This window comes from Anabas testudineus, chromosome 10, assembly GCF_900324465.2.
Source record: "Anabas testudineus chromosome 10, fAnaTes1.2, whole genome shotgun sequence".
Classification (NCBI taxonomy): Eukaryota; Metazoa; Chordata; class Actinopteri; order Anabantiformes; family Anabantidae; genus Anabas; species Anabas testudineus.
Genome location: NC_046619.1, coordinates 14,067,266 through 14,091,971, shown reverse-complemented (window position 1 = coordinate 14,091,971; position 24,706 = coordinate 14,067,266). Strand labels below are relative to the sequence as shown.

At 39.7% G+C, this 24,706-nt stretch overlaps 2 protein-coding genes across 2 annotated transcripts; one reads left to right on the top strand and one right to left on the bottom strand.

The window, feature by feature from the left end:
* Nucleotides 1-317: 317 nt before the first annotated feature.
* On the bottom strand, nucleotides 318-1,116 carry zgc:162144 (RD3 domain-containing protein). The gene is made up of 2 exons (XM_026358556.1): nucleotides 809-1,116; nucleotides 318-687 (listed from the first exon to the last, which is right to left on the bottom strand). Exons 1-2 carry the CDS (start codon nucleotides 1,114-1,116, stop codon nucleotides 318-320), a joined length of 678 nt encoding a protein of 225 aa, XP_026214341.1.
* A 2,674-nt stretch (nucleotides 1,117-3,790) lies between these two features.
* On the top strand, nucleotides 3,791-24,469 carry si:dkeyp-115e12.6 (centromere protein F). The gene is made up of 19 exons (XM_026357687.1): nucleotides 3,791-3,992; nucleotides 5,876-5,956; nucleotides 6,085-6,262; nucleotides 6,498-6,694; nucleotides 7,232-7,335; nucleotides 7,630-7,694; nucleotides 8,526-8,772; nucleotides 11,200-11,372; nucleotides 11,907-12,032; nucleotides 12,181-12,309; nucleotides 14,099-14,221; nucleotides 15,122-15,257; nucleotides 15,620-17,049; nucleotides 17,711-18,547; nucleotides 18,867-19,186; nucleotides 19,349-19,445; nucleotides 20,090-20,648; nucleotides 21,342-21,470; nucleotides 22,146-24,469. Exons 3-18 carry the CDS (start codon nucleotides 6,101-6,103, stop codon nucleotides 21,455-21,457), a joined length of 4,821 nt encoding a protein of 1,606 aa, XP_026213472.1. The 5' UTR covers nucleotides 3,791-3,992; nucleotides 5,876-5,956; nucleotides 6,085-6,100; the 3' UTR covers nucleotides 21,458-21,470; nucleotides 22,146-24,469.
* Nucleotides 24,470-24,706: the final 237 nt, after the last annotated feature.

Below are 24,706 nucleotides of genomic sequence, written 5' to 3'. Positions count from 1 at the left end.
CTTCAGACACCATCAAATCAAAGCAATACAGCTTTTGGGACCAAAAACATACGAAAGTAGACAGTTTCCTGAAAGTGAAGAAATATTCTAATAGTTCTCTCTCATCTTCAAATGATAAAGAAAGACAAATCTATCACCCCTTATCCTTCATGTTATCTTTATGTTTTTCTTCCCTCCTTATATTTAAGCTGACCATCTATAATTTAGGCTCACGTTCCCTCCCTCTTCTCAGTGACACCAGTTTCTCTTCCTGACACATATCTCAACAGGTGCTCCTTCCCCTCCCTCCCAGTATCCCTGACTCCTCCGACCTTCTCTCACCCCTGAGCACTCTGCTCCATGGGGGTGATCTCTGGCATGCTTTTACTCCTTCCCTTCCTGGCCCTGGCCTTGATGGCCTCCTCCTCCCCTTCTCCGTCCTCCTCCTCATCTGACCAGTCCACCTGCTGCTGCAGATTCCCCCTGGAGCCTCTCATACCCGTGCCCTTGAAGAAATGCCCCGTACGAAACTTTGTGCGGAACGTAACAAAGGAGAGGCTCTTGCTGCGCTGCTGCTTCTCAATCACTGTGTCTGTCTGAACATCTTCATTTCCATTGACCTCGTCCACACAGTCTCGCAGCACTGAGCGAAACAGCCGGGGAACCTCGTGAACCTCAGGCTCCATCTGTGACACCAGCCTCCTGAACCTGCAGTGGGATGAATAGCTGGGATTATAATTATCTAGAAAAACTAAAAAAGACAAAACAAACAATATTTATTTACTCATTTTGTCTGACCAGCAGTCTAGAGATCTAAGCTCTTTCTCACCTGACTATCAGAGGGCCACACTGTGCAGGAGGGATCTTGGCACAGAGGTCCTGCAGCTCCAGCAGGTCGTTGGGGGTCAGCTCATAGGGCTGTGGGGTCGGGTTGTTCGCCAGCCAGCTGTAGTCAGCTGTAGAGGAGGAGCTGCGCCGGCGGCGTCGTCCCTCTGTCGCCCGTTCTAAACGGATGCGTTCAGTGCGCTTCACCATGGCCCCCAGCTCCAGCATCAGAGTATTAGTTACCAGCTCCTCAGTAGTGCGCTGGCCGGGCACTTTGGGCTCAAGGGAGAAGACTGCAGACCAAGGAAACATCTGGAAAAACAGTACAGGACTGGTGAAGAAATATGAAAACTATTTTATCAATAGATTTTTCATTTTTCATACATGATTTTAATCTAGTTCATACCAGGATTGTAGAGTATAATTATATTTCAGGATAAAGACAAAGCATTATGTTACATAGACGTATGAAGACCATTACAAATCACCTCAGCAGTCTGTGTGTGGATGAAGTTTAGTGTTGAGATACTGTTAAGCCTCATGTCTGTTTAAGTAAACATGACTCACATTAGCTATAACAGTGCACATCAATGATCAATGCAAACCATGTTCTCTTAAGAAGATTATTATCACTTGTGTCTCTAAACAAATAGAAGTTTTAATTGTAGTCTTACCGTCATAAAACTGATTTACAAAGCTGTAGTGGATTCTTATGGTACAAAAATCCCCCCGTTGTCTGGAAAAGCCTTCGTTAGTAGACAGGTGGACAGCAGGCCTCCATCGGGTTGTTAGAGTTAAAACAGATGAAAGTCCACTAGTGCCAGCTGGTAGCACACAGCTACCTGACTGCCTTGCTACCTGTGACGGTCCCTGGCAGACAGTGCGTGTACTTTAGTGAGGAGCGTGTGCGATTTTAGGATTGAGAATAAATGTAATCCTGTATTAATAATGACGAGAGGAGATTACCTCATGGCATGAGCATACACCTGGGCAAGGAGTGTGTAAGGCTGTCAGTATGTAGTTGGGGTATTTATGTAACAGCATGGGAGCGTTGGCTAATATATGCCATTATATTTCATATTTACAATTTTTATTTAGGATGTTTCTTAATTGTATCTTAATTGTAAAGCTGTAAATTAAAGCTGGGGAAAAACTTTCAGCTCATGCACACAAGCAGGACAGATACTACCTAGCATAAGGAGACTCCAAATCACTTCTACTGCATCTGAGCAAAATATTCCTGGACAGACAAAAATTTTAACCAGCATACGTTCTGCCATTACAGTCAGCGGAGTCTTTGAAAATAACAGACTGGAGGTGCAAAGTGGTCTCCCTGTGTGCAGACAGTAATTACAAGATTGTCATGGCCACACAACAATTGCATAACTAATCTGTCTTTCTCACGCTTGTACATTTTCAGACGTTAGCAGTCTGTCCACCAGCCATCATATGGTCTTCGATGTGAGGTAACTGCAGGCTAGTTCCTGGGTTTCCACACCACTCAGCACTGAGCCACCAAATCCCAGATTACACTCAAATCCAGAACCTGCTGGGAAGAATGAGTGGTTGTAATGACTGTTATAATCTAATTACAGCTGTCTACTGTGGGTGCTATTATTGCTGTAATAGAACAGGAGTAGTTGTGTATTTTTGTTATTATTTGACTAGTGTTTGTTCATTTAATTTATTTGATTATTAAGCATATCAGAACATGGCACTAGATAACAATAAAGTTTACTTCTGTTGTCAAACACAGTGTTTTCGTGTCGGGTCTTCGTGAATTAGGCTACAAGTAATAAAATCATCTTTTTATTGAACATTATTTGGGATTAGGGTCAAATTATTGGGATGCATTAGGCAAAGAAAACATCTAAGGAGAATCATGAAAATATTAAAACTGGGTTAAGAACTGTCCAATGGAAGAAGGTCATGTGGTCTGATGAGTCCAGATTTACCCTGTTCCAGAGTGATGGGTGCATCAGGGTAAGAAGAGGGGAGGGTGAAGTGATGCACCCATCATGCCTAGTGTCTACTGTACAAGCCAGTGGGGGCAGTGCTATGATCTGGGGTTGCTGCAGTTGGTCCGGTCTAGGTTCATCAAAGTTATGTGCCCAAAGAATGAGGTCAGCTGACTACATGAATATACTGAATGACCAGGTTATTCCATCAGTGGATTTTTTCTTCCCTGATGGCATGGGCATGGAGTCCAGACCTCAACCCTATTGAGAATCTTTGAAATGTGCCGGAGAAGAGTTTGCTCAGCGGTCTGATTCTCCCATCATCAATACAAGTCATCTAAGATTTGATTTTTATACAAAGATAGAAATTAAATATCAATAAAAAATGTATTTAAAAAATTACTTTCATACCCCTAAACACCTTTTTAACATCTATTCGAAAAAGACATATCACTTCAAACTTTTATCAGGTTGAAGCACTAAGTACATGCCTAAAAATGTACTTAAAGTACAAAAGTACAAGTACTCAACTAAGAATGTATTTAGATAGTATTACATTTGATGCTACACTACTGATAACAACACTGCACAGGTCTTGCCCAGATTTGTTAATATATTTTAAATGCGCTACACAATTCTGTAAATATTTTGTAAATACTTTGTAATTGTTGTTTTATTTATATTTACTGCTCTTTTTTATTCATTTTGTGTATCAGTAATAGATTAAGAAAGATTTAAATGTAACTTTACTACTTGCTGAGGTGTTCTTGGACAAGAGACTGAAGCCCCGTAGCAGCGACGATATGTACTGTCAGGCAGTATTTTATTATGATGATGATGATGATGATGATGATGATGATGATTATTATTATTATTATTATTATTATTATTACAGGTGCTGTTTTGTATGTGGACACGTGTCGTCACTAGAGGTCATCAGAGGGTCATCCTGCCGCGTGGACTTTTCCCAAAACATTCTACCTCTACGTCACTGGCCCCGCCCCGCCGCGCGCCTCTTCTGTCTCGTTCGGTGTCAGCTGCACGAGACGCGCGGCTTCTCGTCCCTTATGGAAACCGTCCGTCAGCGTTTGGTGTCGGCCCGGTTCTGTTTGTCCAAGTGACGAACCGGACAGCGTTGTTTTCTCGTACCCAGCGGTGTCAGAGCCCTGTCGCGGCTCGGTGTGACTCTCCCCGGCGGCTGGCGCCCTTTGTAGCCCTCCAGAGTGAATGGTGAGTAGCTTCAGTGAGCGTTAGCTTGTAGCATCTTTGCTAAGTTGTCAGTCACTGACCGCTGATGGACCCAACTAGCAGCCGGTGAAAGGTGTGTCTTCAGCGGACATGGTCCCACTCACTGTCACTGCTCACCATGGACGGTAAACTGACTTTTACTTTTTGGTCTTTGTAAGTTCTTAGTTTTATTTTGTTGTGTTTGAACCTCGTGATCTGACGGTGGTTCAGCACAGGCCAGGGTCCAACCTCTGTGTCTCTGCCTCCTCCATCCACATCTCTCTAAACCTGCTCTGTCCCACTTAATACACATGTATAACAAGGTGTGACTAACATTACTTTCTTTAGTTCTCTTAAACGTGACAGTTTTATTACCGTTTTCTCATTGACATTTGCCTTGTCATTTTTATTAAACTACTTTTTCACATACAGTTAATTTATTGTGGCAAAACTTTAAAATGAATAGGTACAAAAATATAAATTATCACAGATGTCGCCTACTAAAAATATTCACTCAGATTTCCAGATGTACTTGAAAATGTGGCTGCTAAGTATATACATTTGAGAGAGTTGTGGTAATGTCAGATAGTTGTTCTTGAACTCGAAGCCAGAGTGGCAAACAAAGATAGTCTAGTAAATGCAGCCTTAAAATCCTTCTACCTTCAATGCAGCTGTGTTTATTTACTAATGTTTTCATATTGAGTAATGACATCCAGATCTTTTATGACTCAATTATTTGGGTGTCTACAAAATCCTTTGCTTTGTCTGCATCTACTTATTCCTTATTGTCTGTCACATATTGAATATCTGCATCTTTTTGAAAGATTGTTTATGATATTTTCCCTTAAAAAACATTTACTGTAGATATAAACAGGAAACATGAGGAGGGACAATCCCAGAGGCAGGTGCTTGGTTAGCACATTGTTGTTCTAACCATGAAAAGCTCAAATTTTTAGTCAAATTAGATTGTTGTAAATAACAACAATCCAATTTGGCAAATGGCATTAATTATAATTGATTAAACCTTATCTCGTTCATACTTCTCAGAGAACTTTGTTGCAGCTCTAACCCAAATACCCCCTCTTAAACCAGTGTCTTTTTCTCAATAATCAATAATGCCAGGCTTAACATGTCGACCTAAAAAGTGTCACACTCTCTTTTAGAAGTTATCTTTACAGTGTTAGTAGCTACTCTGGGTATTATGCATATAATACACTTGTCTGTGCAGTTTTGCCATTCTTGTTTTCAGAAACCATAAACACAGTGACATAATCTTTGAGCTATGATAGAACCTATCTGACTGGAGTCACAGAGTTAATAACATTGAGACTGGAGTACATGTCAGAACTGAGTTCTGAATAAACCTCACACGTTTCTTCAGGTTCTTTTTCAATCAGGCTTTTCTTCATTCCAGTGCTTACATATAAACTGCTTATGTTTGCACATTGTTTACCCATATCTACACAGTTCTGGTAAATGCAGTGTTAGTAGATCTAACCCTACAACAGTTAACCAGTTGTCAGATGTGATGCATTTGGAGCAAGAAGGTCCAGTTTTTATGCGAACATGTAACTGGTATTGCAGGAGTTTAAGAGAGAGAGGGGATTTATTTTCAACTTGAAGTGCTGTTGGAACATTGCAGGCGGCTTGTGTTGGAAAACACTGAGTCACAGCTGCCCAGCGGTGACAACCAGCGTCTCCCTGAGGGCCTCAAAGCCTTAGCAACATAACATATTCAAGACAAGACTCGCTGCCAGAGGCACAGATGATTATACATGAACATGATTATGATACATGTGGTATCGATTGGATCTTCTGTCACAGCACAAATTTACATAAATTACTTGCACCTTATTTAAAAGGCCTGTACTTCCTCTCCCTTTCAGACTGTGTGTGTTGCTGGTTGTTTCGCTCTCATGGCGCCAGAAACTATGTGATTCTGGAGTTGTCAAGCAGGAATATTTCAGGTTAGCTGGCACATTTTCTTGTGTAAGCCAAATACAATCTTAGAAACAAATTAAAAATAAATCTAATGTATGCAAATTTGTAATGTAGGTAGGTAAAATCTAATGTTGCTATTCTCCCGCCCTGCCAGGCCCAGGAAGAGAGAGATGAGCTGGGCTGAGGAGGATTGGACAGTGGGGCTGTCTGGACGAGTCCTGCAAAAAGTGAAGGAGCTTCAAGTCCAGCAGGATCGACTGTCCAGAGAAAACAAGCAGAAACAGCTGCAGTTGGATAACATTCATACCAGCTATGAAAAACAAACTCTGAAGGTACACAGGCAGCCATGTTGGTTTCTTGATGCTATGCTGTGGTGCTGTTCCACACAAAAAAAATAACTGCAAACATACCATGAGTGAATGTATATGTGAAGGATTTGGGACAAGAATAGAGATATGTACCTTATAAGAAACCTTATAAATAAGAATATTAATCTTCAACAAAGGCCTTTAGATTTCATAATTCTAATTTATGCTCCCTTCTCTTTCTCTTTCCTTTCCTGACAAGTATGAGGAAGTCCGTGTGGAGCTCCATTCCATGCGGAGAGAGCTCCAGAGTGTTCGGGATGAGGCTAAGGCAGCCGTGACTAGCCGAGAGCGCCTTGCCCAGGAGCTTCAAACCAAGCAGGCCCAAGTTTGCTCTTTGGAGGGCCAACTAGATTCTGCTCGCACCCTCAACAACAAACTCACCCAAGAAGTGAAAAGGTTGGCACCAGTGGATTGAAATATTACTCTCTGTTTTCTCCATTTTCATATATGAACTCTGGACCGTGTCTGAAGAATTAGGTCCAGACAGGTACTTGTTATACAACAACAGGAGATTGTCCGTGTCAGCCGTGTTCTAACTAGGAGAAAATTGTCATTTTGTATGAGGGAGGAGTGGTGCCTGGGTAGAGGCATAAAATGCCCCAAAATAAACTGCAGAAATCAGTGATTTGTTTACGGCACATTGAAGATTATTAGAATTCAACTCACTATGTATAAAACCGCGGTTTTGTGGAGGAGATAAGCACTGTGCAACACCAGAAACCAGGTTAAATATTTCCGATATTTTCTAGTGTTGTGCCAAGCAAATTGACTTAAAGGTAACTTTACTTTATTATTATGGACATTACTCTGACTTTGATCTAGGGCGCTAATAGGGTAATGTCTATTTAATGTCCAGGCCGACTTGGACATTTCCACCCCCCCCCCATTTTTCTTAAACTCATTCCCCCTCTTTCTTCTCCATGTCTCTGGCAGGCTGGAGGCAGAGCTAGAGAAGTTGCAGAACAGCTGCAGGTCAGCAGATACCACTCTGTTTTCTACACCCTGCTGGAATACACCTTCACCCTGGGAACAAAATGGTAGAGTCCTATAACTTAATAAGTTTTATGCTTATTCTCTGTAATAATTTTGATCCTGTCAATAATACACTTTCAAAAATTAAACGGAAATCTGCAAGGGTCCCAAGTGAACAGTGGGGTTAAAAATAAACTCCCTCTCTTTCCCAACCTTGTGTTGTCCGGGGACAGTTAGATTTCTTTTTGCCGTGTTATCACTAAACCACTTGGGTTCTTCACTCCTGTGGTTTCTTTTTAGGATTTGTAATTGGTTTTAGCTCCTAAGTCCAGTTTAGATGCTGTGTTTTTGCCCTGTAGGTAGCAGAAAGGAGGAGAGGCCAGGGCAGCGAGATGAAGGACAGAGCGGGGCACTTCACATCCGAGTAAGTACCAGCATGAGCTTATGCTTGCTGGATTTAAACCTGTTGTTCTCTAGGTGAAGAACTAGAGAACTAGAGACTCTGTTTATTCTTTTCTTCGTTCTTTTTCTTTTTTCCACAGACTAAGTAATTTACTAAAAACAGTTCTGTTGTCATGGGTCCTTGTTTAAAGGATAAAAGCTGTTGTTGTTGTTTTTATTATATAGAAACTAAAACAAATGATGAATTGTGTTGACTTATCGTCTACCCTTAAGATTAAGGTATACCTTGTTCTACAAGTCGGGTCACTGGTTGGCTGACATTATTCCATGTTTTCTGTCATATTCAGTAAATATCAGAGTTCCACCTAATTCTTTCTGACTTCTGAGTCTGTAGCTTACATTTTTAAAAACAGAAGCAGTACACTTTAGATTTATAAAACTTTACGTATCAGGATAATTTATGTCAAATGGACTCAGAATAACTACACCCTTGTTAAACATAATAAAGGAGAATATCAACCAGAGCAAAACAATGGCTCACTTGTCATTTTAAACTGTTGTCAGGAGTGTTAAATCATTGCTGGTTTTGGTCTTTTTGAGGGATCTCACTCGGACTCAGACTGAACCTAAACCACATATGTTTGCAGGTGAAAAAGAAAATGAAAGAAAAAATATTTTCACTTGACACCCGGTCTGTGAATTCTAAACTTCACACTTTGTTTTTCATGTTCAGAAAGTGTTTGAGTCAAATTATTGATGTAATCTTTCAATAAAATACAGGATAAGAAGAGGTATTGTGTGTATATGAATTGTACCTATTTTCTTTCTTGTTATCTAATTCTTCTCCTCGCAGCAGCGGCTCCAGTTCTCAGACATGCCCACGGCTTCATTGCCACGACAGCAGTACAAGAGTTCGCCCCAGTCAGAGACCTTCTCCACTCCCTTAGCTGCATTTCCATGGGAACGTGATGACTCCAGGCCTGCAGCCAGAAGACGATCCCCGTCTTCTCCCCAGACTCCCCTTACTCATGTCGTCGGTCAAGGCCAGTCAGAGCGGGAAGCCTGTGGGAGGGAGAACGATCCCAGGACAGAGACAGACAGTGAGTTTGGGTGAAAGTTAGTTAAGTGATTTTACTAATTAAGACCCAGACCCGGTCTAAATTAGTCTTACTTTGTGAGACATATCTTTGTTTTCATAATTTATTGCCATTAATCTATATTTACATATATTATAGATTTATGTATGGCTCCTATACAAGATTTTACAGCAATTTTTAAAAACAGTGTCAGACAAATGACTTTTCAGATGCTGTTTATAAAGTCAATCTTGTTGACCATCGTTATGTCAATAGCAAAGTTGTTCTAGTGCCTGTAGGTCACAGCAACAAAAAGCTCGGTCACAGCTGGTTTCTATTTTGCCTTAGTGATGGCCTAAAATCTCTGCAGAATAACCTAATGTTGCTTATACATTTTTAGTCTAAGTGTGATTTTGAAGTCTTGAAATAAAAACACCAGTGTTATTTTACATATAATGTCAACAAATTCTCACAAATGGCTCACAACTACACCATATAGAGTTCTTTTAAAAAAAAATAAAGGAACAGCTGAAGAACTGTGTTGTTAATGTGATAGAGTGCAGTTCAATGTTAGCTAATTTTTATTAGTGTTTGGACAACAATAGAGGTTTTTGTCAGGGAGGATTAACTTAGGCTGAGAAATAATTATTATTAAGTGAAGCAATGCTGTATCTCATGTGCTCTGTAAAACAGCAGCAGCTGCAGTTGTTACATAAAAGGCTGTGTAGAAATCACAGACTCAGCTGGAGACTCCTTTGACTGCTCCTAGTGTCTCTTTGTACACTTTAAAATTATATAACGCACATCATTCTCATAGCTATGTGTGTTTATTCAGCGGAGGAAGGGGACAGTCCACTGTGAAACAATATGTGCTTCTTTTAGCTGCTGGGACACAGCAGGGCAGGGGTGGTGCAGTGTTTACTTTAGGTGTGCTCTTTTCACTGGCTTTTTGCGGCCGTGTTTTTATCATGCTCCCCTTCACTGTAATAATTTAAGTCACACATAAAGGATTTATTCAGTAAACAGCAGTAGGGTCTTATTAAATTAGTATTACATTCAATTGTGATTCTAATAAAATCTGTTGATGAAAAATACAGTCATGTCATTGCGAACCATCTCTTCAATTAAAAAGTTTAGCGGTGTTGTACAATTAGAGGGAAAAGGAATATGGGCAGAAAGAAAATGTACTTTGCCACTCTTTAGGGATCGACCTCATTTGTTCATGGTCAGGTGTGAGAATCAATTCTCGAACGAAATTCTTACTGATAATTCCTCTCCTGTTTCTCCACTCAGTCACCTTTCACCTATTTCAAATTTAAAACTCACTATTTGTAAGAATTCAGTCAATTTGACAGTTAACTCACTTGGATGCATCAGGTCTTAACTTTGAGTGTAAAATCTTAGTGTCTAAGGCTTTCTCCTGACCAGTGCTACCGTATAAAGATCCTATATCAACAGTAGCCATGATACATTAGCCAATATTGGACAAAACTGCTATTTTAATTCAATGGTTGACTTTTGAATTTAAGAAGATAATGTCACAAAAGGTTTAATAAAAAGCACACTTAGGTCAAGGTTCTGTTAAAGATTAATTTCCACTGTTAGTGTGCCTGGTGGATTTTGTACATCTTTATGGACTTTTGAAAGCGTATAGCAAGAGGAGAGTTAACAATGTACATGAAACCATTCTTAACATCTCAGTGAGCTGTTTTCATGTTCTCCAAAGGATTAAATGAAGACCTGTAGTTATATTCACTGTTATTTAGTTGGTGCAGCGGCTCTGTTATATATTTATCTTTGGCCTTTGCGACTCTTCCCCTTTGCCTGCATTTTTTAAGAGAGTATCATCTTATCACTAGTTTAGTGCCTCTGATTGACCTTTGGTCAGGTTATAATTTCAAAATAATTTCTGTTTTTCAAAAAATGTATTTTTAGTTTGGAATTTGTACTTAGAGGTAAAAAAAAGTTGACTTTGAAGGGAGAATTAATCTTTTTAACTAGGTCACAACCTGCACTAGAACAAACCAGCACATTGTTAAGATTGTACTGATATCATGCTTTTAGATGTAATCTACAGTAGAACCTGTGAGCACTGTTCATCTGGAACATTTGGCAGTAATGCAGACAGTATGTAATCTTTAGTAAATACCTTAAAGCTTTCATAAACACAGGTATTGTTTAACACATTAGAAGATGAGAAACGGTCTCAAGGCATATTGTTTTTATTATGCAGTTGCAACACGCCCACTCTGAGATTACATTTACATTTAGTTATTTGGCAGAAAGCAAAGCACAACAAAGTTTAAAAAACAGTGTGCAGTATGTTCACCAGCATTGTATCATGCGAGTTCATGTTCCTCATGAATGGATTTTCTGTATTTTTTTTATGTTGTTGTTGTTGTTGTTTTTATTTACCAGTATGTGTCTCTGTGTGTCTGGTCCATCCATCAGAGACTTCATCAGAAATTCAGAGACGTGTGTCTTCTCTGGAGGAGGACCTGTCTGTGAAGGACAGTATGTTGAAGACGACTCAAAGTGAATTGGTGCAGTGCAAGAAGGAGCTCGCTGCCAAGGAGCTCAACCTGCAGAAAACACTCACACGCATAGCCCAGGAGAGTGAACGGGTAAAAACACACTGGTTGATATTACTGGTGGTATTACTACTTCTGCAAAAAGTTTTCTTACACATCCTACTGATCTATATATTCCTGAAGTTGTGCAGTTTTTGTCATAAGGGTGTTGGCCTCAGATGTCAAAATGTTTCTCTTTGACTTCCCTCAGGCTTTCATTCAGTTCTGTGCTGTAAAACAATCCAGCTGATACTTTGTGAAATGCTACCTTTGACAAACGATGCACAATGCTAAGGAGAGACTGGGAGTGGCTGCCAGTGATCCTACTAATTATCTTGTTTGTTCAGAGTAGCTATGCTGGGCTCTCACAATTTGAATGCTTTCCACATGTGTGAATGTCAATTTTGAATATTTAAGGTTAACAAAGTAAAAACTATAACAACAAATGTGTTTGAACACATCTCATTAAACCAAGGCCCAAAGAAGTGAACATGGATATACACACTAAGACACAGATGAATATATTAAAACACAAGAGCATGTTTCAATTATTAAATAGTATATGTCATGTGTATGTGTGTATTGCAGGCATCCGGAGTTGAACAACGAGTAAAGCAGTTGCAAGAGGAGCTCAAGTGTCAGAGACAAAATGCTGAGAGCAGCCGATTGCAGCACCAGCAGCGTGTTAAGGAGCAGGAGAAACAACATCAGAAGGTGAGACTGATGGGAAAGACAAAAAAGTGCTAGAAGAAATAACTAAAGGAAATGAGAAAATTTCAGATTTGTAGATGTGTCCATTTTGCTTCTTGTTCCATTCTTAGAAAATATGTTTGACCTACATTTTGTTGTCTGTTGGCTCCAGGATTTGATAGAATTTCAGAAGGAGAGACAATGTGTGGAAAAGCAGCATCAGCAAGAAATTAACAAGCTCAACCAGGAGCTCCAGCAAGCCAGGACGCTCCACAATGCCCAGCAGGCCCAGGTTGACAAGGTAAATACACACATATATATAAACAAAACACACATGGACAAGGAAAACAAGCCTTCTAATATGCATATCCATACACGTATGTTTGCCAAAAGTTAATCAGATCTGTATCAACAATGGAAACTTGGGACCAAAATTATATCCTGTAAATATTGTTTATATTTAGTTTCATGTCTGTCTGTTTTTTCAGCTATTTCCTGTTTCTCTTTCATGCTTTCTCTGTCTATATCCCTCTCCCTCTTTCTCTCTCTCTTTCTCCTGGGACTTGTATTACTTGTACCAAAGGTCCTTGAACTTATCTCAGTCCTTCTCCCACACTTTCAATTTGCCCTTTTCTCTTGCTTTGTGTTTCACTCTCTTGCTCTGTGTCTTTCTACTTCCCTTTTTTTCCCTCCCCACCCGCTCCTCTCCACTTCATCCTTCTCTCCTCTTGGGTCCTCCCTAGTGGAAAGATTGAAGGTGAATGACAGCGAAGGTAATGACAGTGTGACTGTTTTTGACAGTGCAGAATGCTTTTGTTATTGAAGCATGACACAAGATTATGACTCATAACGTGTGTGGGAAATAGAGTTCTGATTGTGACAGGTATGAAGGCGTGGCTGCAGGATGAAGGTGAAGATAATTCAAAGAGTTGTATGAGGGTGTGTGTTTAAGGAAGTTGCATGAATCTGGAGGAGAAGGAATGTGTTTGTCCTGTAATACATGGTGTTATACATTGCGTTGCTTTTTATTTGGATTTCTTTTGTGTGAATGAATGCTGTGGTGTTGTCTTTCTATCACAACAATAACACAAATGTTAATCTCAAACTCTAAACTCCGACACTTTTAGATGAAGTATAAAATTCTTAACAATGAGCTTTCATGCTACCGACAGTGTTCCTTAAACCATACTGTAGGGCCTTTATAAACCACACAGAGGCTATCTAGTTATATCTGATAAAGCGTCAGAGAGTAAACATGCAATAGAGGTAAAGTTTGTGCGAAACAAATTACATATAAAGTCTGTGGCATTCAGATGCTGACAATGCAGGTTAGGTCATGTAACATGGTTACACCTCTTCCTCGTCAGAATTTGTGTTTTACTCTAAAGGTTTTGCATACCCATGTAGTTTGTAGGGTCATGACTAACCACATAGAACCCAAAACAGTTTTGTTTAATCATTATTAAACAGCAGGCTAAGTCAGTATTAGTCAACAGAATTGCTGTCACAGAAAACTCATCCTGAATCTGATTTAATTGTAATATGGGTTGAGAAAAACAAAAACATAATCTTTCTGTTTATGTACAGTATTGAATTCCATGTTTGAGCAATATGTTGTACTGTTTGCTTATATTTATACCCTTACATGAAGTTAGAAGAAACAATCATAATGAATCTATAAAGTTTCAATGCACGAAACAACCCATTTGATAAATTGGTAAATTTAATGTGAGTACTAAAATTGCATTAATGTTGTATATAACTTTACATTAATGCATTGCACACACTGCTCATGAGCAGATTGTTATATGAGAACTGGTGGGAAGCTGATCAGCTTGTCTTTGTTTCCTCAGAGAGACAGTACATTAGACACAACTTATGCTTGCCATTGATCACTGATTGCTCTCCTGCTTCCTGTTCCCTCCTCTGATCCTGAGAGCTGCAACTGCAACAACAGCCATTTATTTCTTTTTTTCATCTTTGTCGTTTCTACCTTATCTTTTTTCCCTCATAATTTCCCTCCCACCTTCTTTTATTTAATTTTCCTTGCTACTTTCCAGCAGCTACTGACTCATAATATCCTCTAACAGCTGTCTCTACAGAAGCAGGCGTTGGACAAAGAGTTGGACACGCTGAAAGAGAAACTGAAGTGGACGGAGGGGCAGCTGCAGGAGAGCCTGAAGAAAGAAGCACAGACCCAAGCTAAACTGACGGTAACACACACAGACATGCTACTGATGGTCAAGTCTAGTAAGTCGGGTCTGTATGTCTCAATTATTCATTAGCTTGTGGGTGTATATTATGCATTCATTTTTAATTAGCATTTCAGTGTGCCATATGTCTGAGATTTTGATAACTGAACCGTAAATAAGGTGTAGCATTAGAGAGAACTTTAAAAAGCTACATAGATCAGTATTTTCTTAAATTACCTTTCCTTTCAATAACTTTCCCAGTGAATTAAAACCGTTATATCCTACTGTATTCAGGGGTGACAAAAACTGTAAAATGCTTAACCTGCATGGTGAAATGCACCAAACAGAAACTAATGTCCTCATGCATCACAGCATTTTCTAAAACTACACATTAAATCCCAGACCAAAGCTTGACACAACCATATTTCACAGTAATTATTTTATGGGCGTTTATTACACGAATAACAGGTTTCAACATCTGTGCTAATGCTGCATTTATCTGTTGCATCTTTTTCTGTGGCTTATTACGTTATATTGTTGGTGTTATGACACTTTGGTGTTTATATGTTGCTCTGAATACATAATTATGACAATCATATCTTGGCTGGAACTCCTGTTGGCGGTGTGCAATACAGACTTGGCAGTGTTGCACACTTTTTTTCTGGTTATTAGTGGCCAAGATTTAAAGTGTAAAGCAAGAAAAAAGAAACACTTTAGAAGAAGCAAATGTAAAAAATCAGCAAACATATTCCTATACAATATTTATCTTCACATCTAAGGAGACATTGTTGTTTCATAATGCTCGCTTCAACCTATGTGAACATTTTGTGCAAACCTTTAAATGAAGTAAATCCTTTTGTTGGAGAATTTGAATGTACTCATGAATGTCCTCCTCATTTGTGTTTTTTATCCTCACATTAGGAAACGGTGCGTGAGGCAGAGGGTGTGGCTGTGAGTCTGGAGCAAAGCAAGAAGAGAGAGCGAGCCCTGGAAGAGGAGGGGAGGAGACTGGCAGAGGAGCGAGCCGACGCCCTATGTCTCCTCAAGGAACTACAGGGTGAGTAGTGAGTGATGGATGGGAAAGCGATAAACCAATAAAACGTATAGGTCAGGAGATATTTACTGATGATAATTATGCCAATGTGCTAAGTTTTAGTTGTTGTAGGTTAGGAGTTGGTAAGACTTCAGTGTTTTGCTTTGTGTTGACTAATTTATCGTTTTTGCTTTTTAAAGCAAAGAGATGATGGACATTTATAGTAGTAGTATAGTGGCTGTGCACCCAATTAATAGTTCTCTTACTCACTGTCCTTTGCTGGTTAATGCTGATCAAAACTAAATAAAATAAATAATTATAAGCATTCCTATAATTTATTTATATATAATTTAAAAAGATTTCTGTTTCTTTCCTTCAAACTCTAGAGCAAAAACCTCTACAAGCTGTCCAGTTTTGCTCTGTTGGACAGAGTTTCACCCCGCAGCCTTCTTACTCTCTTCATTCTCGACAATCAACTCAGACCAAGAGGCCTACCGCTCCCACCCGAGCTGAGTGGAAAAGGGAAGAGAGAGAGACCGTGGATGAGCGAAGGGTGGAGATTTCAACATCTTACCCGACTGACAGAGAGCCTGGAGAGGGCATTGACTCTGAGCACATCACTGTTCTTATGTCACCTGAATCTGAGAGTTTACAAAAAGGAGAACACAAAACAAACTCTAATGAGGTAGAGAATAAGAGTAGAAATGAGGCAATAGAGTGTGACAGCTCTGGAACAAGCAGGCCATCTGCTGCTGGGATGCTCACTAACACCCCCATGGATGTTAATTGCAATTTGAGCCTTTCTTCTGAAAAGACACCCTCTCTCATGTCGGAGCAGGGCAAGGCCTCAGCAGACCTTAAAAGGGAGAACGACATGCTGCGTTCAGAACTGCATGATGTGCGTGAAGAACTCCAGAAACGTCTTGAAGACCTGGAAGCCCAAAGACGGGCTGAGACAGAAGCCAGGACCCGGCTCAAGCAGCTCAGCCGCAAACGTGCTGCCCAGGCTGTGGAGAAAGAGGAGCAGGACAAGGAGTGGAGGGTGCAGCTGGAGAGTGAGAGGGCTGAGATAGAAAGGTTGAAGAAGGCCATGTCTGCTTTGCAGACAGAGATGAAGAGAAACAGAGAGGAGAGAGAAAAGGAGAGAGAGGAGCGGGATGAGGAGAGTAACAAAGCACTAGAAGAAAGAGAAAGCGAAATGACTGAGCTTAATATCCAGCTGAAGAAGCAGTTAGCAGAGGTGAAAGCCCACTTAGCTTTGGAAAGAGAAGAACGAAAGAGAGAGGAAGAGGAGAGGAATCAAATAACAAACAAACATATAGAGCTAGAGAAAGAGTTCAACATGAAAATGGCTGAACTTGAAGAGGTGAAGCGCAGAAGAAAAGAAGACTTACTAGAAGACGACAAGCTTTCTGATGCCAACAGTCCATTGACTTACCTGACTCTCCACGATGACAAACTCAACTCCAACATCGTTCATTGCGACAACAAGCACCTCCCTTCACCAGAGCAGCATGTCCTTCTCTGTCAGTCCACTAACCAACGCAACACGCTTGTATCTCAGTTAACAGATCTCATCCAGGAACCTGGAACAGTGACAGATCCTGAACTCTCTCCTCTATCAGGTGAAGGGCAATCAGGTTACGTGACCCTGAAACAAAACTGTCTGGCCGAGTCTTCTCTGTCAGAGCATAGAAAAGGTGAGCTCACTCCATCTGCCTTGGGAAAAGAAGTGGAGCGTCTCCAGAAGGAGAATGCAAAGGAGACAGAACGTGCTAACCAGTACCAGATTAAATTGGAGGCACTACAGAGCCAGGTAAATGATAACCCTAAGTAGTACATTAAGTTTGTCCATACTCTATAAAATTAATTTTTCTGTGATAAGATGCAAAGAAAACTGTGCACTGAATGTAATCATTGCACCTCCTGTGAGTTTTTGAGTTGTCACTGCAAAAACAGAAACAGTGATCAAATATACAATCTCTAGTTTAGAGCCACAGTTTAGCACAGTTCTCGTGAACATATTTACCCAACCACAGGTACTCCACCTGGAATAGATCATCTGACTAGATCTTAGAGCAGTTTCCTAGAAAGTGCTCTAAAACCTAACAAGTTCAAATTCAGACAGTTATACAGTAGTAAAAAACAAACATGTTACAATATCTGTAATTAATGAACTTATGTAAATTATGGGGAAACAGATTTTTCTTGTGATCACGATAATTAAAGAACAGTAGATACATAGAAACTTCATATTTATACACCACAAATGGCCCATGATCCAGTAAACTGATTCAGTTCTGATGTGCTGTTCTGCATACATTTGTATATAAATGAGACAAATTGATTGTCTTCATGACAGTCTGCTGGTACTGTCAGAGTATGTGTTCTTAGTTGTAGTGCTCATGTTAGAGAAACAAATATCTTTTGTTTAGTATATTCTATTTTTCTATTTTTTTTCTTTACTTTGTTTTCAGGTGACACGTCAGACCCAGCAGCTGACAATGGCCTTCGAAAAGCAGAGCCAGCACATTTCAGGCCTTCTTGCTGAGCTGCAAGAGAAGGAGACTGCCCTCCTCAGCCAAGGAGAGGAACTGCAGCACTACAAACAAGAGCTGGATGCACTCAAGGCCAAAAAAGAAGAAGAAAAAGAGGAAAGAAAAACAACGATGGAGATGACAGACGAAGAAGTGGAGGATGGAGAACAAAAAGGAGAGATACAAGAAGAGAGTTCAGTGGAGATATCAGGGCTTCAGCCAAACCAGGAAAAGGAGTGTGCTGTCAGTTTGGCAGATGACGACTCCAATGTGCAGAGAGATGTGGGTCAACTAAAGACTGTGGCATCTGAGGCTGAAACACCAACGTCTTTTAGCAGTGAGGAAGCTAGTGAAGCACTTTTGTCAGGGAAGCAGCACTCAGACGCTGTTGATTCAGAAAGAACTCGGAGTAACTATAACTCAGCATGTGTTACGGGGGACACCGAATGGAGTCAAGAAAGAGGAACAGCAGATGTGTTTGCAGAACTGCTTGCTCTCCAACAGGAGAATCAACTTCTGAAAGAAAAAATGGAGACACTGACGATCTCAAACGACACCAAACCAGATTTACAGGCTTTAAGTGAAAACCAAATCCTTATTAAGCAAATCAAAAACACAGAAAATGCTGTTCCATCTAGCTTGACGAGTGACATTACCGCTGAAGGGGAGGAGTCACTACTTGATAATGAGGAGAAGGTGGAAGAAAAAAGGACAACATGGGCTGAAGAAGCAGTTGAGGATATGTCTAAGCTTCAGATCAACCACCTAGAGCAACAGGTAGTGACAGTATGCTATGTTCTTATATCACAGCAAGACACATTCAATAAAGATGAAAAAAAATGTCAGGTTAATCACATAAAGTAGCTAAATAGAAAAACAATTAAATTCAATAGATGTACATTAAAATAATGTCTAATAAGGGAACATTAATCCAATTTTGTTTCTATCAGATGGTTTATGACATAACATAGGTGTTCCAGGTTCAGGTTTCTGTTCTCAATAGACTGACTTGTGGATTTCTAATGTATTTTTTCCTAAGTTAGTTTTATTTGAAACTGTTTGACTCAGTCAATCTTGTATTTTTCCTCCTGTCCAGGTGATGGCGCTGCAGACAAAGATATGGGCTCTCTCAGAGCAGACCCAGCAGCAGGCAGAGGAGCTTGCAGTGTGGAGACTCGCCTCCCAACCAGCTCCAACGTTTGACCAGGTCCTTCCCAGCACAAATAACCAGTCTGAGATTCAGGGACCGATCTCAAAGTCCCAGTCAAACCAGCAACACACAGATGACATAAATCAGGCTCAGGTGAAGAACCTGGGTCATCAACAAGGCCCAGGTAAAGTGACCGTCACCAGAGAAGATGAGATATTCCTCTCCTGCTCCACCAACAAACTGCAGGGCCGCATGTTGTTCTCCAGGTAACACACTCACACCAAAGTTAAAGACTGATTAAAAAACAACAACTTAGGTTAGAATCAACCAACCTCGTGTTTTCTTCCAGCTATGATAGTCATTTACAAAATGAACTGATGAATTAGAATTTTTAACTTTTGAAACTTGTTTTTATGTTTCTCCACAAGCCTGCAGCACAGCAACTGTCCTGAACCAAAGATTCTTCATCCCTCTAAAAAGACGTCTGCATCTCAGTGCATTCAGGACACTGCCAATATTGACAAGGTAATGTGTTTTTTTTTTTTCACATATGAGACCACTGTAATTGTTTTGGACTCTTTTATGTCAAGGATTCCTAGACTATATAATTAGAAAACATTCTCTAGCTATATAAATGCTGTCCATAGAAGTGAGGGCACTTTTTACACTCTGCTTTCTGTAATTTCCTACATATTTCCCATGAATTTTCTTGGAGGGATCTGTGATCTGGTGATAATTATAGGAAAAATAAAGATGGGGTTAAATCGGTACACCTCAGACTAAATATTTTTGTATCATTGCTAGTTTAACCTAGACAATCAGTCCATACCGAACCAGCTGAACATGCAGAAATGTGGTTTATGTCTTGAGGGAGGTATACATTTCAAAGTCTCCAATAAAAAATGAATAATGACTGAAAATGTGATGAGATTTAAATAGAGCTGTTCATATTTCCCCCTGCAGTTGAAACCAAATTGCGTAGTTCTGTGTCTTTGCAGAAAACCTAAATATGAAGTATTTATACATGTATGCCAGATTTCACACCACCTGTTTTTCTTCAGATATAACTTAAAAATGCTCTAGTTTCCAGCTTTGAATTACAGTTGTGCACATGTTGGTCACATATTCTTTGGAGGCTTTTAATAAATGTGTTTTGTCTCTTATTGCAGGAATCTGAAAAGGAAAACCAAGAAATAAGCTTCTTACAACAATCAGATACGTGTCCACAACAGTACAAAGAGAAGACAGACGACAAACTCATCCTGATGTCATCAGAGAAAACACATCAACAACACGTTACCAAAGATTTCCTTAAAGTCTCAGGATCAAATAAGACCAAACCAACAGAGTGTCAGACAGGAAATCCTGAGGCTGAAATAAACACAACAAATGATTCTTCAAACAGAGAAACTAAAAGTGCCAGCAGTCAAACAGAGGACAGTTTGTATCCTCACAGTGCTCCGGCAGCACCTGAACTCCGCTGTGCATACACACAGACTGAGGAGGAGGAACTAGACGATGAATTGGTAGCTTCCCCTCCTGTCTCTCCTGTCACATTATCTGCGACGGCAGAGTCGGGGAACAAAACGTTGTTTTCAGGTTCTTTCCCTATCCCGGCCGACCCAGCCCGTCTGGCTGAAAGAATCCGCCGTAACAGGACGCAGCTGTCGGCCGCCTTTGATGACACAGAGTATGAACCTTATGGGCTGCCAGAAGTTGTCATGAAAGGTAACTGGAAAACGGACCATCTCAAATATCAGGGTCGAGTAATTTTAGGTTGGTGTGTTTTAAAAACAAATGGACAATCATTAAAAGTCCTTCTTCATGGTGGTTATTCTATTGTCCTTACATTTTCAGTTAAAAAAATATTATTCAGGGGAAATAAACAAGTGATAAAGTGTTATTTGATAGAACCAGATGAGCAGTTCCCCCTTCCTGTTTTTTTTTAGTACTGTACTGGCTGCATAGATAAGAAACAAGATGTTTTTTCCTCTCTCTCTTAAAACCATTATATGGGTCTGATGGCAAACAACCGTCTTCCTACAATGACGAGAATATTTGTTTTTCAAAATACCAGTTTTAATGGGAGGGATGTGGATTTCTGATAAAGCAAATAAGCAAAGAATTCAATTTAAACTTATCTGACAATTAACATTAACATTAAAACATGTTTGTGAAAGCCAAAAGTTAAAAGATACATTTCCATTTTTGTTCATATGCACTGCCTGATACTGAGAACAACTTCAGTGTTCAAGTTCTGCCCGCATAAATAAATTAGAAACTGTTTTTGTATCAGTGTTATTGGGATCAGTCCTTAAAAATGAGACCGTTGTGGATTTAGGAGCTGGTGTGTTCTTTATTTTTGTGTTTTCACACTCTGGCCTTCACCTGGGTCTCCTAAATCCTCTTTTTATCCTACAGGTTTTGCCGACATCCCCAGTGGTCCCTCGTGTCCCTACATTGTGAGAAGAGGCTTATTGGGGACAACTGTCGTCCCTGCCTCCCAGAAAGACCCAGGACAAGAGGACACCGACTAAAACACAGCTACAGGTAACCTTCATACTCACTGAGAAAATTGGTGTCGATATAACGTAGATTTTATCTTCACCTCAGGTTTTTAAAGGACCTTGAACATTTTAAAAAAGTAATTATGACTAAAAGTGTTGATGCACACCAATAAATAAAAGTTTGAACTCACTGACTTTAGGTGGGCTTAAAGGAAGATTGATGATCTTAAATGATTCACTAGTTTAGTTTACAGTGTCCCTCCCTTTATCCCCAAAAATACCAGGGTTATAAATGGGAATAAGTGCTCAGATAGGTTTGCAGGCATTAAAATAGATCTACAGATATTTATTGGCTTCCAACCAATCATCTCCTTCAACTACTTAATAAAAGGTTCCTTGTGTGCAGTAGAGCGATCTGCCTCACTTAAAGAATAAGACTGTAGGTTTTCTTTATTTTTGAAAAGCCCCAAAACCAACACACTGTCAGTTTGCTTCTCTGTAGTTTATGACTTTTCAGCCAGTTGGTGGCAAACATTCGCAACGTCTTTCCTTCCTATGTAAATATTTAAAAACGTGTCACAAAAACAGCTTTATGATTTTTTTAAACAGCTATATAATTTCTAAAAACCGCTTTTTAACATTTTAAATGTGGTTATTTTGGTTAACATTCACTCTATGCGAGACTCAAAGATTGTCTTATATTTGCATATGTCTGCAGGCTGGTTGTCTACAGCATGTCGGATTGAAGGGGACTGATTACTGTGACTTGACAATGAACTTCAGTGATGGACGACTGCAAATCGACTGGGCCCATACTGGCAGAAACAACACCTCCATTGTGCATCTAAACGGTCACTAGTTCGTCCTCTAAGTGCTGTGTGGAGACTTTTCTGTCCATCACAACGCAGTGACTGTACTCCCACCTGTATATTTAGCTGCAGAGGTGGTGATTTAGTGATGTTTGTTGATGTTCCTTGAAGTTAATAACCACTTTTTCCAAAGGGACTGTTTAGGTTTTAGTAACTCTGATTTACCCTATAGGTATAACCTCGCCCATGTTTGAATGACACAGTGCCTACTGGATGGTTTTATAGAAAAAAGCACTTGTCAAGATAAGTTTGTACTTGTTTTGAAAAAGGGTGAAGCTAACGGACGCTTGTTGTGAAAATGTGATGTAAATTATTTTCTTTATAGGTTTTGAAGTGGCTTATTTATGGACACGTAATGTGTTTTGCTAGAGACCAGGTTTCACAAATATTGTGTGAAAGCAGAGTGAGCGTGTGTGAGATGTTGGCTGTGAATATGAACATGTGTGTCCTCGTTTTATGTTACTGTTTGAATAGAGAGAGAAGTAGAGGGGTGAGCACTTTGCCTCAGTTTAACTTGGAGTGTTGTTTCCGCTCCATGTATGGTGATACACTCTGCACTCCTTCTCTTCTCCTGCTGCTGCTTTGCTTCTCTGTCTTACACTAATGAGCCAGTAGGTCTGCAGAAGACTTAACAAAAAACTAATCATGAATTTATATTATTAGCAGAGCGTATAGATACATTTAGCTTGTTTCTTTAATAAGATCTGATATAATTTATTTTTCAATGGCTACTTTTGGTAGATTTTGTTTCTGTTTTTATTCCTGTGCCGCAGTAGCCAACATTTGTATAGGTTGTAGACTTAGTAGCTGAGTTTGGTTTGTGTTATATTTATATAGTAATGGAAGGTCTCACCGCTTTTTTTGCTTTGTTAGATGAAGGATAGGTTCACATTATGTCAAGTTCTAGTCTTAAAACTCATAGTCCCTGGCCATTTGTCCTGTTCACACTGGCTGCAGAGTTTCTTTTCTAAAGTATTTTCAGTGTTAGAGATGAGGGCAAAATCATAGTCAGACGCTAACGTGAGACTTCAGGAATCAATGTTAAGGCATTAGCTACAGAGTCAGGTGGTAGAGTGCAGGTAATCTGCACATCTCTGTGAAGTACTTGACTTGCGGGCTAGTTGGTAAACTGTTTTTTACATTAGCCTCGCTAGCCAGCCAGGCTAATGCCCATCAGTCGCCAAACCTCCTAGAGACTTTTCTGTTTCTCTTTCCCTTTAATCAAACAGTTTAATAAATTACTCATGCATTTGCACCATTCACACTTCTAATAAGCTCTGATGACTTCCTCCACTCAGTACAGTCAGTTTAGCACTGTGAGGACCACTTGCTATTAATTCACCTTTTGGTCAAAATTGTCCAGAGTTTGAGTTGATGCACAGTTTGTGCAGATTTCTTTATCCCATGTAAGTAAATCCATCTTTTAATACAAATTAATTTTATTTCACTGGAATTGTCATTATTTGTGGATTTCATTTTTTAAATCTGTGCACATTTTCTTTGTATATTTCAATTTGAGCTATTTTCACAAAGCCTGTGACCACATCCAGTGGTTGCAGTCTTTACAGTAGAAAGTTTACTCTTTATGTTTCTCAGGACAGTGTTTATTTCTGTTTCTCCACTGTAGCTCAGTAACTAAAGGGGAAATTACTGAAAAAGACTGTAACTTTAAATTGGACTGTGCTTTAACAAAGGTTGTGGCCAGTATGAACCGAGGGAACAATTGAAGACTGTTAATTATTTATGTTTTGTTTGTACTAGAGAAAATGTGAACCTGTCCTTTTAAAACCTTGTGCTGCGTTTCAGTGATTTTGAGATTATTTAATATGAAGGTTTAAGGCCCATTTACATTAAATAAGTGTGAAGTGATTTAGCTTTTTATTATTTACATTTTATTCAGAGTTATTTTCACCTGTCTTTGGCTCGTTGACTCAGTCAGAACAGAGTGGACTGTTGCCGCCGTGACTCGTTGCCGTCACCATTCATCTGCCTCCCCCTCAGCGGCCTTCATATCTCTGGGATCTGTAGTTTTATGGGAGTCAGGTGGGCGTATTGGTCTCTAGGCGGAGAAGCTCACTGTGTATCCTGTTGCCTTATTTTGGACACTTTCATGTGAAAGTATTTGTTTTTGTGTTGTGTTTGTAGCTAGAATAAAAGCCTACTCTTAAATTAACTGTCTCACTTTTGGATTTATTGAATACCTCCGAGTCTGAGATGTCGAGCTCGGTTCTTCTTAGTTCTGTTTTTTTTGCTGACTGAGTTTTATACTGCTGCCGTACATTTCAGTCTAAATGAGTACAGTGAAGAGTGTTTTATGCAGAATATTTTGATTAAATCACACAACTATTTCCTCAGTTTACGAAGCCGTTTCCCTTTTCCTCTTGGCCACATTGTTGAGATGGTGCTGAAA